Source organism: Apteryx mantelli, chromosome 26 (assembly GCF_036417845.1).
Source record: "Apteryx mantelli isolate bAptMan1 chromosome 26, bAptMan1.hap1, whole genome shotgun sequence".
Taxonomy (NCBI): Eukaryota; Metazoa; Chordata; class Aves; order Apterygiformes; family Apterygidae; genus Apteryx; species Apteryx mantelli.
In genome coordinates this window covers 959807-975416 of record NC_090003.1, presented here as the reverse complement: position 1 = coordinate 975416, position 15610 = coordinate 959807, and the positions used below count along the sequence as shown (strand labels likewise).

The following is a 15610-nucleotide window of genomic DNA, read 5'->3' as shown; positions in this document are numbered from 1 at the left end:
GCTGTGAATCGCGGGTGGTTCATTGCAAGCTTCGGGCTTGCGCATAGGAAACCTGCTGGCTGCTCCCTGGGAAGTGCAGCAGCTTCTCCGGCTTCCTTCCCGTGCGGCACGTGCGCTGCGACCCAGCTCCTGGAGCCCTCTGGCGCCCGAGCGGCCCCGGGGCGGGCTCCGTGCGGCACTTCTGCGGCTCCACGTCCTTCGGCGAGGCTAATGCTCCGCCGAACGTCGAGTTTCGCCGTTCAGCCCTCTAAGCCTCCGCCAGATCCGCCCCCGTCCGTAAGCACTAATGTCACGCGCTGACCCAGATTAGCGAGCGCTGTGCGCCGGCCTCTGCGGAGGCTGTGCTGCGCCCTGCAGGAGCGCGGGCTGGCTCCGAGGCGGAGGTGGCAGCCGCAGCCGGGCCGCTGCGGCGAGATCCGCGCCCGGGGAGGTGCTCACCGAGCCGCGCCGGCTCCGTGCAGCTCTGCCGTGGCCGCTCAGAGCTGGCGCTCCCAGGATCCCGGTGCGTGGCGTCGCCCCGAGGCCCGGGTTGTGCGGCGCGCTGGCCAGCCGCACGGGGCAGCCGCGGAGCCCCGCGGGTGACGCCTGGGCCTTGGCGCCTTGCCGTGCCCTTCGCCTCCCCAGCCAGGGCCAGATCGGTCGCTCTGCCGAGCCTGGCTGGTGCTGGCGGTTGCAGAAGTCTGACCCGCTGCACCACCGCAGCTGGAGCGGGCCATCAGCTGCCTTTTGAGGTGAAACTATGGGGTTTCCTGGAGTATTTATTACTCTATCGCTTTCCTTGCTGTCAGGTCTTTTGTTTGTACGCTATCACTGCTTCGCGTGTGCAATTAGCATACTGCTCTTTTCTTAGCGTTCGCCAGGGAATACGGCTCCGTGTGAAGCGTCTCAAGCTCTGCAATGCTCCAGTTTGGTTAATTTAATCGTCGGGGAAGTATCGACGCAGGCAATTGCCTGGCGCAGGTAGCGGAGCCGGATGCGCAAACAGAATCCTGTGCTGCGCGTTGCAGCGCGGGGCCCCACGTTAGCGCTGGAGCCGCGGCCGTGGGAGCGGGCGGTCGGGGCAGCCGCAGCGGCCTCTGCGCCGGCCCAGCCCTGCCCTCTCCTCTCCCGTCACTGGCGTCGGCCGTGGAGGCTTGCGCGGGGCACAGGGCCGAAACGCAGCGCAGCATGGCCAGAGGTGGGCAAGCTCTGGGTGCTGAGGCAAATGGGATTTTCTTGTTTCCAGGATTACGGGGTGCTTGCAGGGACACGTAGTCTGCAGGAGAAGTCACGGGATGAGAAGGCTTTGTCCATATACTCAGGATTAATTCCGTGCGCGGTTTCACCCGCTCTTGTTTCAATCGTGAGCGTGTTTAAGAGGCTGTAACATGCCGGTTTTGCACTGGCATTAAGATTTACGTTTTCCCTGAAGCTGATTTTCAGGGTGACAGTCGCTTTCTTTCCGATGTATGCAACAGCCTTCCCCAGCGCGGTGCCCTGAGCCCTCCTCCCGGAGCTGAGCCGTGCCGTCAAGCAGCCGCTGACACGCAGCACGCCGGCTGGGGCGCGCGCCGCTCCTCGCCACCCTGCCGGCGCTTCGGCACCATGCGAAGCCTCCGCGTGTCCCCGCTGGCGGGGCTGAGCTCACGCACACGTGTGAATTCACGTGCCTCCGAGCTCAGCTCCGGCTCTGCGCCGTGCGGGTGGCTGGCTCGCTGCGCCCCACTTGCCAGCATGCCCAAGCTGCAGTACGGAGGCGCTCTGCGCTCGAGCAACGAAATCCGGCTGGTGGCAATCCAGATACGGTTGCTGGGTGTGCTTAGCCAGGAGCATGGAAAAAGATTTCTGTTCGCAAAAAATGCATATGCAGGAGAATCCTCTTAATTCACGGCTCCGGAAAGCAGGCCCGCTCCCGGGTGCTGCGGGAGAGGAGACCTGGCGCCTGCACGGAGCCGCAGCACTGCCGGCTCTGCCCACAGCTGCCTCGAGCACCCAACTGCGTGGTGCCACCAGTTGCCAAACAAGCCGTGGCCCTGTCGTCTCCCTAGCCAGAACGGGAGGTGCTGCAAGCACCTTTTCCCATAAAATAGGCAGGTGCTGTGGGTCGCCTTTGGAGCGCAGGTGAGCCCGGCTTTGCTTTAGGCCTGGTGTTGCGGGGTGTGCGGGTTGAGCCCTGGGCAGGGCTCAGGAGAGCCCTCCACGGGGAAAACCACCTCTGTTCCTGCGCGCTGGCCTGCGGGAGCTGGTGCAGTAGCTCTGCCTCCGCGTCCTTTGCCGCGATGACCCCGAGGCTGCCGTAACGGCGCCGGGCAGACTGCGGGGCAAACGCACCGCGCAGGGGGAGCGGGGCCGGGAGCATGGGGTGCCTTGGTGCAGAGCACCGGGCGTAAGCCGCGGGGAGGGCGCGCGTTGGCTCCGCGGGCTGCCGCGGCTCTGCTGACAGGCGAAGCCGGGTTGCTCCTCTGCTGCCCGTTCCCACCCCGGCACTGCCAAGCCAGCGGCCTCGGCGGCGTTTCGCCGGAGCGGCGCCGCGGCCCTGCAACGCTGCCGGGCTGTGGGCGGCTGGGGAAGCGTCGCGATGGTGCGTTTCCTGGTCTCGGGTTGCAGCATGGCAAACGAAAGAAACGTTTCACCGAGCTGCTGCTTCCTTTTCTGCATTTTAGGGCTGTTTGCCTTGGAGATTTTTAAATGACTGCAGAGCTGGTTGTTTTGCTGGTGTTTTCGCTCTATTGCTGTGTGGCTGGCTGGCAGCTGGAGACTTCAGTTAGACCTTCCCTGCTAAATCTCTCCGAGTGAAGATTTATCAGCTCTCAGTGCTTTCTTCCTCTGGCACACCAAGCAGAAAAGTAACAGATGAAGGAAATAATACTGGAAATTAAAGGCAAGAGAGCTTATTACACGCAGAACATCCAGAACATGTAAGAGGAACCGGTCCTGGCCTATGCATTAGTTACAAATCTCCCATGCGCTGCCCTCTCCCCCCTCTCTGCCGGTGCAGGGACTGAAATAACACCGTGCCCCAGCTGAAGCTTGGCGAGCCGGTGGGTCTCGCAGTGCCTTGTCCTCGGATGTTCTCTGCAGCTCGCTGCAGCTTCATGGAACTGCTTCCAGCTGTTCCGTGGTGGGCTGGCACAGGGCGTCCTGCAGGAGCGCAGCTGTTCTCCCGTGCCCAGCCCCGAGGCCCGGGCTGAACCTGTGTCCTGCCGCGGGGGGGGTCTCGGCAACCCACGCGGCTCCCGCCCTTGCAGCGGTGCGACGGCGTAGGCCTTCGAGTCACGTCTGCACGGAGGCTCAGCGGCTCGGTGGAGCGGCCCGGTGCCAGCAGGTCGCTGCGGGAGGGGAGGGTGGAGCCGAGCCTCTCTCAGCTCCGAAATGGAAAGTCAGGGCATCTGCGTGTTTAAAAGGCGGGCGGCGGTGTGTGCATACCGGCAGCGCGGTTGTTCTGCATTACAGCTCTGCCCGAACGCACAAAGTTTGCAGGGAAACAGCCCTCCTTGCGGTTCCTGCCCCGGCCGCGGGCAGGCTGGGGCAGGGCTGCAGCACGTCCCACGGGGCTCCGCGGGGCTCCGCAGGGCCGGCCGCCGCGGCTGCGATTGGGCGGCGTGGGCTGCAGAGCCGCCGGCGCCTGCTCGGCAGCCGGCCGGGCTGCGCGCTGCCGCCACCGCCGCCGCCGGGCACGCGCCTGCAGCGCGCCGAGCCGGCCGCCGAAGGAGCCGGGGCGCATCCCAGTGCCCGGCCGGGAGCAGGGCAGCCCGCCGCCTGCAGCACAAACCTTCCTTGTCCTGGGCCTGAAGAAAGGCCATTTAAACCAAAACTACCGGGTTTTAATGGTTTTATGAACAGCAGAGCTGTCTGCGATGCTGGGAGAAGCTGCAAGGTCCCACCGGAGGCGGCGTCCCGGGCAGGCAGCGGCGCCCAGCTCGCGCAGCACCTCCTTTGCCGCCGCCCCGGCACGGCAGCTTCTCTTTTCCCCCTGTTCCTGGTTTCAGGGCAGAGCCCGTCCCTGCCTGTGGCGCAACCCGGTTCGCCCCGCGGTCCGCAGAGCTCTGCAGCGGGCTGGCAGCGGGCTCCCCGCTGCGGCTCCCCGCGCGGTGCCAGGCGCCGGCCGCCCGGCGCGGCCCTCGCCCCCACCGGGGCCGCTGCTGCCCCCGCCTGCAGCCTGACATCCGAGCGAGGGTTTATAAACTGGCTTAAAACTTACTCCCAGTTAAACCAGGACGTGGCAAGAGCCTCACACATGAAGCGTCTTTCCCGGAAATGAAGCGATCGCCAGTAACGATTTCCCTCCTTGTATCTAACACGCGGGCTGCGGGCGGTGGGGCAGTAACCTGCCCAAACGAGCCCTGCCGGCTCCGTCCGGGTCTTCCCCGCACCAGCCCTGCACTCCCGTCTGTGCCGCGTGCCGCCGCGTGCAGGCTGCAGGTGCTCTCTCTGGGGATGAAGCCTGCAGCGCAGAGCCCCTCTCCTGGGGCTCCTTTATTGTCGGTGCTGCTTTGCCATCAGCAAAGCGCTTAATTTTTCAGGCACCACGTTTCTTCGCGGTTTCCTGGTGTGCTGTAAGAGCTTTTGCCCAGGCCCCAGGCGGGGGACCGAGGGGCGGCTGAGGGGCCCCCCTGTGCGGGAGCCGCTCGGCGCGCGGGGCCGGGCGGCCGTGACGTGCCGGCTGCGGCGAGCACGGCAGGCCTATCCGGCGTGCGAGGCATTGCACAGGAAGCACCGTCATTCACACGCTCCAAAAACCTTACTATGATTCAGCTTTTCTTCCTCTTTTTCAGAGAGTAAGATAGAAAACTGATCTTGAAAACTGAGGCTGGCTCCATGTATCCGGAATCGACCACTGACTCCCCCGCTAGACTCTCGCTGAGGCAGACGGGCTCGCCAGGGATGATTTACAGGTAGGCGGCTGGCCGCGGCGCCCCGTCCCCAGCGCTCCGCACGGGCTCTTTCTTACGGGACGCCTCTTTAGGAGCTTTGGAGTACAAGTTGCAAACTGGGGACTGCGGCCCCTGTGGAGCACTGCAATATCGTAAAATTGCCACGGTGATTTTTGAATGTACTTAATGAAAAACCATTTCAACCCTTGTGAAAACACCTGGTAGCAAAAATGTTTTTAAGCCACCCTTGGGCGTTGGTGCCCGCTATTCTAAGAGCTGATTTCTCTCCAATTAATCTGCTGCCCGGCAGGACTAGGAGTGCTCTTCCTCACTGCGCCTTCGGGCATGCTCTGCTGCGCTGCCAGCCATCGCCGAGCGAGCGAGCGGCGGCAGGGCTCCGTGCTGGTGATGCCTTCTCCCAGCCGGTGGTGCTGTCGGCCCGCTTTCGCAGAGCCTGCTGCCGCGCCACAAGACACCGAGCCGGCCGCGGCCTGGCAGGGCCCGGCACTGCAGCCCGGCTCTGCGGCTCGGCCCCAGCTGGCACTTCACGGTTGTTAATGTGCTTTGTGGCATGTTTCTTCTTTCTCCTCTTTGCTGTCGGAAGCGCTAGGTATGGGAGCCCCAAGCGACAGCTCCAATTCTACAGGTAACCGAGTCCTTTCTTTCTCGTTAAAAATGCCCCCGCGAAGCAGCAGCGGCCAAAGCGCGGGAAGCCCGTGCCCGGAGCCCAGCCTGTGCACTGCCTGCGGGCCAGGCGGCGTGGCCAGCGCTGCCGAGGGCACGGGGACCACCGAGAGGTGTGTGCTGCCGTTCTGCCCACATCGTCTGTTCGTCCGGTGCTGTCTCGCTTTCACATTTGCGCGCGGCTCTCTGAATCAATCTGGATGTTAGTCCGCGCCTCTGTGCGTTAGCTGAGCCATAATTTACATTCTTCTTGTGGGTGCCCCTAGTCTAAAGCATACGCATGCTGGGACTTGCAAGCGTGCATCAACGCCTGCACCTTTGCAATCCTGCGGCCAGAAGCCTTAGGGAGCCCTGACCGCGGCCGGGGTGCCACCGTGCAGAGCGCGCGCAGGGCAGGGGTCTCTGCAGCGTGACGCGCTCAGCCCTGCTCCTCCCGCGCCTGCTCCGTGACCTGCACAGGCTGTAGCTCTCTTCCCAAGCGCCGGGGAGAAGCTTCCAGGAGGGTCGTGGTCTGCTATGAGAATAGGAGAAAAGCCGTATCCTGCACGCTTTTTATCGGTTCATGGGTTGACCGTACCAAATGGGAAACCCCACACTTAATGGGATAGGTGGCAATCCTCACTGCAGCCAGGGGTCTGGGAAGCCGTGTCACGCGCTGCATAGGCCTGTTCCTTGCGCTGGGGCACTGGTGGCTGCCAGCCTGGACACCAGCGAGAAAAGCAAAGGTCTGGGCCAGGTGGTATGTCCTTGCCTTCCTAGCTGCGTAGGTACGGCGTACGGACGTGCCCAGAACCCAGGCCGGAGCCCCGGGTCAGTCTGGGCTTGGCTCGCTTCTCGCCCCTGACAGAGCTGCGGGTGGAAGTGCTGCGCCTCAGCTGCGCGCCTCTGCGTCTGCAGGGCCGGAGCTATTAGGTTTCCCCAGAGCTGCTCTAGGAACCCGTCCAGCCCCTGCTCCTCTGGCCCTTCCATTAAGGGAGACCTCATTAGCTTGTGTATAAGACGCCACATTTTTCTCCATCCTCTTACTGTCTAAAATGGAAAAGGCACTTTTCCCTCTGAATGCACATGACCGGAGTGCTGGGAAGCATTTCAGTGCTTGCACGGATGGAGGAGCATCTGTTTTCAAGCCTCGCTTAGGGAAGAGTTTGGGTCAGAAGCGTTTGCGTTACTGATACTCCTCCTGAGCCCGGTTCTGAAGCCGGCAGCCGAGGGCCGGGGCACACGTCCCGGCTCCGTCCTGCCGGAGGGGAACAGCTCTGCTCCCAGGAGGATTTTGGCCTCGTCGCCCCGTGTCTCCTTGTAACAACCCGTCTCGGTAAAGGGGAACCTGTTGTCGAAATGTGCCTGGCTACAGCAGCCGACCTTGATCAGCTTTAGAAGAAGGAAATGATGCCAGTGTTTGTAAAGTGGCTGCACATCCACAGGCTTTTAGAGAAGATGTTATGAATAATTTAGCTTCTGTTTGCTAGGAAGAAAATACCCTAATAGAACTAATGGAGTGCTGCTAAAAAACTCAACTCTGGAGGGACTTGTCATATTCACCAATTGCTTTGGATGCTAAGCATCGACACTCCCCTAATGAAAAAACGCCAGCTGTGCTGCCTCTAATAGCTGTCTGAGGAAACTCTAACCTGGAACTTTTCTTTTTAATGAGCAGGATTCCAAGAACCCGGGTGAGTTTGTGCCATTGCTGAGCCTGTAGGAGTAGGTTGCCGAAGCCTTCTGGTGTTGTGCGCTGCGTGCAGCTGAGCTTGCTGCAGGTGGGAAATGATTTAGGAAATCATCTGTAGAGGCTGGTGTTTGCTTTAAGTGCGGCGCCTGTTCCACGGGCGGAAGGAAGGAGCTCTTGAGTGTCTCTTCTCCGTCTGGAGGTAAATGAGAAACGGGTTCGATTCTGGAGCCGGAGTTATCACAGCTGCTCTGGGTCAGGCCAAGGTTTGTCTGCGTGTGGACTTTCAGCGGGTAGTAAAGAAGCAGCGCTAGGACCTCTTTCCTCTTTTCAGATTAACTTTACAGCAGTTCTTGTTGGCAGGTGGGTAGCTGGAAAGATTTACTGCTCAAGTTAACTCAGTATTTGCATGACTGGTTTGTGTGCGTGTCTCTCTCTCTCTTTTTTTTAAGGAAGATAGGCTGTGAAATGTAAAGTGCTGACTGAGAACAAGTTCTCTGTTTGCCTTCTAGAAAATCAAAAGGTTGTAATTCGATCGATAGGCAGCAGCTGCTAGTTTGCTCAGGTTGGAGAACTGCATTTCCAAACAGGCTACAAGCCAAAGCATCTCCCACTTGTTATACCTTTGAAGTGCGTTGTGTGTTTTTGGGGTTTGGGTGCTCAGTTGTCTCCTGTGACCTAGAAAATAGAGTAGTTTGGCGGCGGGATGCGTGAGCGTTGAGAGGCTTCTGCTCTGCGTGTTCCTTGAGGAATCGTCTCGGGTGCGCGGTCCTCCTTTCGGAAGCAGCAGCTCCTGCCTTGGCATGCTATTATTTAGGCTTCGGCAGCTTCTTCAGATCCCGAGCTGAGATCCTGCTTTTCATTCCTCAGTTACGATAAAGGTTTTGCTAATAAATTGCCTGTGGATGAACCTGGTGGCTGTATGCGCTCTCCGCTCGCTGTTCGTGTTGCTTAGCTGAAACTCCCGAAGAGGCGGCAGAAAGGGGTGCGCGGTCCCTCAGCGCCCGGCTCCTGGGAGTCTGTCGGCTGAAACCCCTCGCTTCGCTTCCAGCACTTCACTTAACCGCAGGGAGAGCAAGCTGTAAGGTGAACGCGCAGCAGCGCGCCTTAGTCTCCGATTTTCCAGAGCTGCGCAGAGTTGTAGATTTCCAAAAACATTGTTTATTGCAAGAATTCCCTGGGGGTTTTCAGTAATTTCTTGTAACTTAATGTCTATTGATTTTTCTTCTTCCTTCTTTTTTTTTGAGGTCACATTTTGATGGAAAAGCGCACTTTGCTTTTCAGTCAAACTACCATAAAGATTGAGCTTCTGCTGCTTATGTGTTTCGTAGGGGACAGAAGCCCCCAAACCTGAAAGCCCGAGCGGCAGCGGTGCTTTGCAGTGGGGTCGGAGATGCTGGGGACGGCAGCAAGGGCGCAGCCCTGCCGCAGCCCTGTGCAGCGCCCCGAGGCCCTCGGCACGGGGGCCGGCATCCCCAAGGCGTCCCCGAGGCGGAGCAGGCGCTTCCCCAAAGCCGAGGGGCCACCGATGCCGGAGCTGCCGGGGCACAGCCCGTGTTTTGGGCCTAGCTCCCCTCTCCCTCGCAGGCACTGAACGCGATGTTTCGGAGCGGCAGAGGAAAGCTAACGCCCTCCATGCAGCCGCCCAGCGCCCGCGGAAGCGCGGCCCGGGCTGCAGCCCATCTCCAGCCGTTCCCGGCAGCTCCCTCTGCAGCAGGCTATTTTCGGCCGCCCGCGCCGCCTGGCAAGCCGACGCCGTGGTTCGGTGCCACGCGCTGCTGCGGCGAGGGTTGGCTCGCTGCTCGGATTGCAGCAGCCCGCTGCGCGAACGCCGGCCTTCCCCGGGGCGTGGCCGGAGACCATGCGGGCAGCCCACGAGCCCCGTGCTCTCCGCGGCGCTCACCGGCGGGTGCTGCTGGCACCCTGGGGCGAAGGTCTCCCCGCTGAGCCGTGCCGCCTACCGGGCGCGCGGCCCCGCGGAGTTTGGCCAAGCAGGGCTCCTGCCTGCAGCTGCTCGCTCGGAGCCAGCCGGTTCCCAGCGGGGCACCCGTGTGCCCTTTGCTATGGACTCGTTAAGGCAGTGCAAACGATGGCAGCCAGCTCCGTGCGAGCCAGGAGGCAGCCGGGCCTCGTGGACGAGAGGTGCCACTCAGAGGAGCCTGGAGCGGCCTGGGCGCAGCTGGGCACAGCCGCGTGGTGCAGGCCGAGCTGGCCTGCTCGGGCGAGCTCCGTGCCTGCGGCATCAGGAGACCCTCTCCTCCCGGGCAGGCAGACGGGAGCCTTGTGGCGACTCCGGGGCAGGGTGCTGAGAGCCTCCGAGGAGCCGGAGCGTTGGAGCGTGCCGGCCTTGCGCCGCTGCCTCCCATAGTCCAGCTGTCTGTCCCGTAAAGCCAAGCTTCAGTGCTGGCAGCGGCTCCCCCGTTCCCTGCTGCTGCCTTTCGCGCTCGGTTCCTTTTGCTCTTTGGCTTCTCTGTGACTGCTTTCGTTCCGCTGCAGCCCGCTGCGTTGCCGTTTACCTTCGGGGTGCTTTGCTCCCGCAGCTTCCGTGCAGCAGCCCCGCCGGTCGGTGCTCGCGCGTGCCGGGGTGGTGTCCTCGGGCCGCTGAGCGGGTGCGCGCTCTGCAGGGCGTCGGGGCGGTGCCGCGGGTGCGCGCTGCAGCTCCCGGGGGTGCCGGGCCGGCGCCAGCGCCCTGAGCGTGTGCCGTGCGGCCGCCCCAGGTGCCGCGCTCGGGCAGCAGGATGCTGTCCATGACGTACAGCGAGAGCCTGCGCAGCGTGGCGAGCCGGCACCACGCGGACTGGGGGCCGCAGCAGGCCCGCCACGCCGACGCCGTGGAGCTGCGGCGGCTGCGCGACATGCGCCTGGCGGCGCAGGCCAAGACCATGGAGGAGTTCCTGCGAGCGCACGGGCTGTCGCTGGACGACTGCACGGCCCGCCTGACGGGCATGAAGTATAGGTAAGAGACCGCAGAGCGGCGGCTCGGGCACCTCGCAGGTTGGGGGCATCGGAAAGCCGGTGCCGGAGTCGGCACGAAACCGGACGCGCCCTGCCCGTGACGTCTGACGCAGCGAGCAAGGCGCGAAAGCACGAAAGTCCCTAGAGCACCCGTGTTTCGGCAGCGCTGACGTGCCGCCGTCCCCTCGTGCAGGAGCATCTCCGGGCTCCTGGGGTGCCGGGGACCATCAGCTGTTCATCCCTAAGCTGGAGAAAGGGCAGACGGGGGGGCGGCAGCACTGTTTTCCCGTGACAGGTTGGGGTCAGCATGAACTAACACTGCTGCCATCAGAGTCCCGCAAAGCAGACGGCGAGGGGGCATCGGAGGGATGCTTCAGCCTCCGCTGCCTCTGCGTTTAGCTCTCCCTTTTGCAAATGACTCGCTGGTGCTGCACAGCTCGAGTGTCCAGGAGTATTTTTTTCTTCTTGATTGCAATAAAATCTTTTCCAGGCCATTGACAGGAGAATATTTTCTCACTTGTGCATGCATAAGTGGCTAGAATAAATCAACACGTTTATATCACTTTTGTTGATTAAATTCTTTAAGCTGTTTTTTTTTTTTTACTTATTATTAGGAAGTTTGCAAGTGTAATATACTCTTACATTTTTTGATTATAAAATAGTTAAAACAGCTACAAAAATACTTTATCCATCTAGCGACCAGGGAAGTTACTGGCAGAGCAATCAGCTATTGAATAGTTTTTTGTACGCAGAATATGCGGGGTAAATATTGCACTTCCTCAGGCCTGGTCTGAACGGCTTTGTAATGGTTTTTGTGCGTGTTCCTGGAGCGCCAGGTGCGCTTGGCCATCTGCGATGTTCCGCCCTGGGAGGCTGGGCAAGGCTCGCTTTCAGAGGCGTAAGGAGAAGCGGAGATCCCTGCTGCGGGACGGATATGCTGACGGTGCATCCTCCAGGCTGGCTCGTGTCGGTGCCTCGCGCCCGCCCACCCCGGCAGCTTCGCTACGGCGTTAAACCGGGACCGTTTCGGGCTTGGCCGCCGCCGCCGTGCAGGCTGGGCCTGGCGCAGGGCTGCCCGCCTCTCCCGCGCCGTGGCCGCCCTGCTCCGGCGCCTCGCTCAGCTCAGCTTTCAGCCTCCTCTTGGCTTCGCCCCCAGGGGCCTGGTTTTAAAAGAGCTGGCTGGGGCATTTTGCCGTGTGCGGTGAAAGCTCCGTGTCCTTCCCTGCTTTGCAGTTGGCTGGAAGAATAAACGCCAACACATGGGAGGGAAAGAAAGCTGGGAAATATCATGTTGAGCCGGAAAACCGTCTCCAAGCATGAAGCCAGCTGGCGCTCCATTAATTTTGCATGTTGGTCCAGAACATGGTGTAGTGAGAGGCACATAAATATTTCAGCTAACTTTTGTTCTTTTAATTACTCCCTCTTTGTCAGAGTGGGCGACGGTGGGAGCAGCCTTGGCTTGCGAGCCCCGGGGCAGGGCGCTGCTGGGGCGGCGCGGCCGCAGGGCTGCGCCGTGGGGACCCCGCCGCGAGGCGCCGGCGTTTGCACCCCGCCGCGGGGCTCTGCCCGCGTGCACCTCGCCACGGGCGCCCCGCCGCGGGGCTCTGCCGCTGCGCGCCCTGCTGCGTGCGCCCCGCTGCACGGCTCTGCCCCCGTGCGCCCCGCCGCAGGGCTCTGCCTGCTTCCTGGCTTTCCTCGATCGCCCTCGCAGCAGGTCGGGCTCTGTGTGTTTTCTTCCCTAAAAATAAACGGAGGTAACATTTACACAGTCACAACAGCCCATTTGATATTCCCGTGGCAGTTATTTATTCATGGGGCGAGGCCTTTGCGTGCACTCTCAAAGATACTCCTTCGATAAAATATTCAGCGCGGCAGCGACCGGCGCTGCGGGGTGCAGAGGGCAGAGGCCCCGCGAGCTGCCCTCCCGCGCGCCGCAGCCGCGAGCGCTCGCGGGTTGGCGCCGACGGTGCGCAGAGGCGCAGCCCTCCTCCCCGAGCCGCCCCGTTCGCGCGGGGAGGGTGGCACCGGGGGCTCGACGCTGTGAAACCCCCCCGCGTCGCGCGCGGCTCGGCCGGCGCGAAGCCCCCGCAGGGCAAGGGGTCTCCTTGGGTGAGCTGAGGCTGGGGGGGCTCGGCAAATTCGGCACTGGGGCGGCGGCGGCGGCTTGCTCCGACCTGCGTCACAGCCGCAGCGTTCTCCGCGTCGGCCTGCGCGCCCGGCGATGGCGGGCTGACGGAAAGGGCAGAACGTGGCTTGTTTTTTCTCTGTTAGGGTGTTGCAGTGTGCAAAATGCAACGCGATGGCAATAAGTCGTTCGTGAAGCTGAGCAGAGCAGCCAGGCGGGCGGCTGCCTGCAGAGTGACCCCGCTGAGCCCGGGGAGGCGGCGGCGGGCCCTTCCCTCACGCTGTGCCGCTACGGGCTCGCCGTGCTGTGGTCCCGAAAAGGGTTTGGACTGCTGGGCCTATTGCTGTAAAATTGTGGCTTTTCTTTTGCTCGGGGGCTTCGGCCGAAACCTTCTGCAAGGAACTTTAATCTGGGATCAGGGATGTTTTCCCTGCCTTTCTCTGCAAACACGGAAAGGTCGCGGGCAGATTAGTGCTCGCTGCCGGCGCCTGCCTGGGGCAGGGGATGTTTCCGGCTCGCCGAACGAATGCGGGTGCCTGGGGGATGGGGGCTGCAAAGACGCCCGAGCCGATTTCCCCCCTCGGGTGCCCTGGGGGCTCCCCCTGTCGTGGGCTCCCCGAAGGGAGCTGCCGAAGGGAGCCGCCAGGGATGGGTGGATGGGCTGCAGGAAGGGAGGGAGAGGAGGAACCAAACGGGAATACCTCGTCCGGGAGCAAGCGTGCCCTTTCCAAGCACGGGGCCCTGTTTGGCCGCGGCAGGCGGCCAGGTCTCCCTGCCGCCTTCAGGGATGGGCGACGCGCTTACGGAAGAGCCGCAGCCTGCAGTCGGGGCCGCGGGAGCCGAGCGGGATTACCGAGCCCCGCCGCAGGCACTAAGGAGCTTTGGGGCAGGAGGGAACATGGGTAGATTACAAGTTTTTTCATTTCATCTGCGACTGAATTTATGTCATTTCCCCCATGCATCCCCCCCACAGCACCAACTAATTTTTCTTTTGCAACGCTGCTTTGGAAGTCAACGTGTGCCGTTACACAGGCAACGCAGCCTGACGCTGCTCTGGTATTTCCTTCTCCGTGGGGTCAATCAAGCACCTATTTCCTGACTGCTGGAGCTGCTTTCCCTGCTGCAAGGCAGCACTGCACGCGTGCTCCTTGCAAGGGCGGCAGCGAGGACGGGCAGCTGCTCCGGCAGAAACGCCCGGCTGGGGGGCAGAACAGGCGCTTGGAAAATCTTCAGAGCGTGTAACCAAGCGCTCATGTTTTATGCCTCAAATCACAAAATAGGCAATTAGAAAAATGAGTTTGCGCCATTTTTTAAACAGGAGAAATTGGCATTTGGCTTCTCCTTAATCAGTTTAGCTCTTGTTTGGAGAAGTTTGAGGGAAGCCTCGCTCGAGTCACGTCACAAAGCGGTGCCACCCGGTTTGGTTTAAAGAGCAGAGAGGCCCTTGCCCCAGGCTGCAAGGGGAGCGCTGCGCACGCGTCCCCGGGCCGTGCCGTCGTGCCGCTGGCAGCACCTCTCGTCGGAGGGCGGATTTGGAAAGACAGGTCAGATAATCTGGGGGATTTGCCAGCGGCCGCGCACAGAGAGGCGCTTGCGGTGGAAGCGAGGGGAGCTGCGAGGACTCCCAGCGCGGAGCCCTCCCCTCCCGCGGGAAGTGCTCGTGTTGCTGCTTCTCCTCGTGGCGTGACACTGGGTTTGCGTCCCGATACTCATCAAATATTGATGGCGTGAGGCTGATATAAGCTGGGTCGCCGTCTTCCAGCGCCGCAGCAGCCGCGTTGGTTAAGCGAAGCTTTACAGGCATTCGGGGAGGAGGTCCCTGCTTCAGAGCGGCTGCAGGCTAAATTTAGGCTGTTGTCATTATTCCTCGCCGTATCTTCAGCCGCGCAAGTGGAAGGAGCGAGGAGGAGAGAGGGAAGGGGGAGCGCGGGGGCCGGCCCGCGGCGGCGGCGATGGGGGCTCGGCGGCACAGCCGCTCGCCCGCGGCGCCGGGACCCCCACGGCGCGGCTAGTGCGGGCGACGCGAGGCTGCGGAGGGCAGCGCCGCCGCAGGGGGGAACCTGCCGCTTAAGCAGAAACGCGGTCCAGCAAATTGTTTCCTTGGGCTCAGGGGCGGCAAAATTCCTCCAATAGCATCTGCGAAAGTTTGCGGAGCTGCTGCAGAGACCAGTCAGGCTGCGCCGGCGAGGATGGGGGAAAGGAAGCAGAGGACGGCATGCAAATTCCAGCCGGGAAGTAAATAAACTGAAGTTTGCGTTTTAACCCTCGGTCGGACAGGCGGCTGCCGGTGCCGCCTTGCGCATCCGAAGAGAAGGCTGAAACCAGAAGAGCAGCATCTCCTGCTCATTTCTTCGCTTTTGCTTTGAAATCTTCGAGTTTCCTGGGGGAAAACACTCCCAGTGATTTTTCACCTTTGACATTTTGCGACGCTTCCAGGGAGAAGCGGCACCGGGCTGCGAAGTAGAGCACGGCTGAGTGCTAAAGAGGGAGGGCAGCTCCGCAGCCCGAGTGCCGCGCGAGCACCATGCAGGTTTCTTTTGTGTGCTCCGAGCACAGCATAAAGAGCCGGAGCGCCGAGGACCGCCTGAACAGACAAAATGCCAGCAGTCCCAGCCTCGGCACGCGCAGCAAATTTCGCGCTGTGGCCATGGTCGCCCGGAGCCTGGGGCAGCTCTCGGTGCAAAATGCCCCGTCGTCCAGCGAATCCAGCGTGAAGCAGCCGGGGATGAAATATAGGTAGGAGAGGAACGTGCTCTTGGCTCGGAGATTTACTTTTTACTTGGATGCATTTTGCATTCCTCGCTGTAATGGGTACGGTGGGGGGGGACGTGCGTGGCGCTCTCCCCGCTTCCCACCGGCTTCCCGGTGTGCGGGTTTCTCGGCACTGCAAGTGCGGATCCGTGCTCCGTGTGCACCCTTCTGCTCCGCTGCATGCGTCCGGGTTGCTCTTTTCCTCCTTTCAGTGCAGTTTCAAGTAGCGTTCTTGTTTCCATCCAGCTTAACATAAAACCAGCGGAACGCGAGAAGAAACGTGACCTGACATTTGGTTAGGATTTAGTAAAACCCCTGTCGCCTGGCTCGCCCGCTGGGAGCGGGCAGGCTGTGGCCCCGGGGCAGGCGTGCAGCGCGCCGTCGTTTACGCCCTGGAAGGGCATCGGTGCTTTCGCCGCGCTCCCGGGCTGCGCGCGGCCCTGGTCCGTGTGCGGTAAGCGCAAGCCGCTGCTCGGTTCCCACCTCTGCCCTGTGCCTCGAAAAGGCAGCGCGGCGTGCGCGCAGCGCGGCTGGGGTTAACGCGCCCGCTCCCCTGGCATCGCGGCAGAGCGG

General features: G+C 61.8%; 1 protein-coding gene across 1 annotated transcript in view; it reads left to right on the top strand.

Moving 5' to 3' along the window:
• KCNAB2 (potassium voltage-gated channel subfamily A regulatory beta subunit 2) overlaps nt 1-15610 on the top strand; it is a 38499-nt gene that overhangs the window by 9963 nt on the left and 12926 nt on the right. Inside the window, exon 3 of the mRNA XM_067310974.1 lies at nt 4755-4874. Coding sequence (XP_067167075.1) covers nt 4798-4874 — 77 coding nt within the window. The 5' untranslated portion in view covers nt 4755-4797. The remainder of the gene's footprint in view (nt 1-4754; nt 4875-15610) is intronic.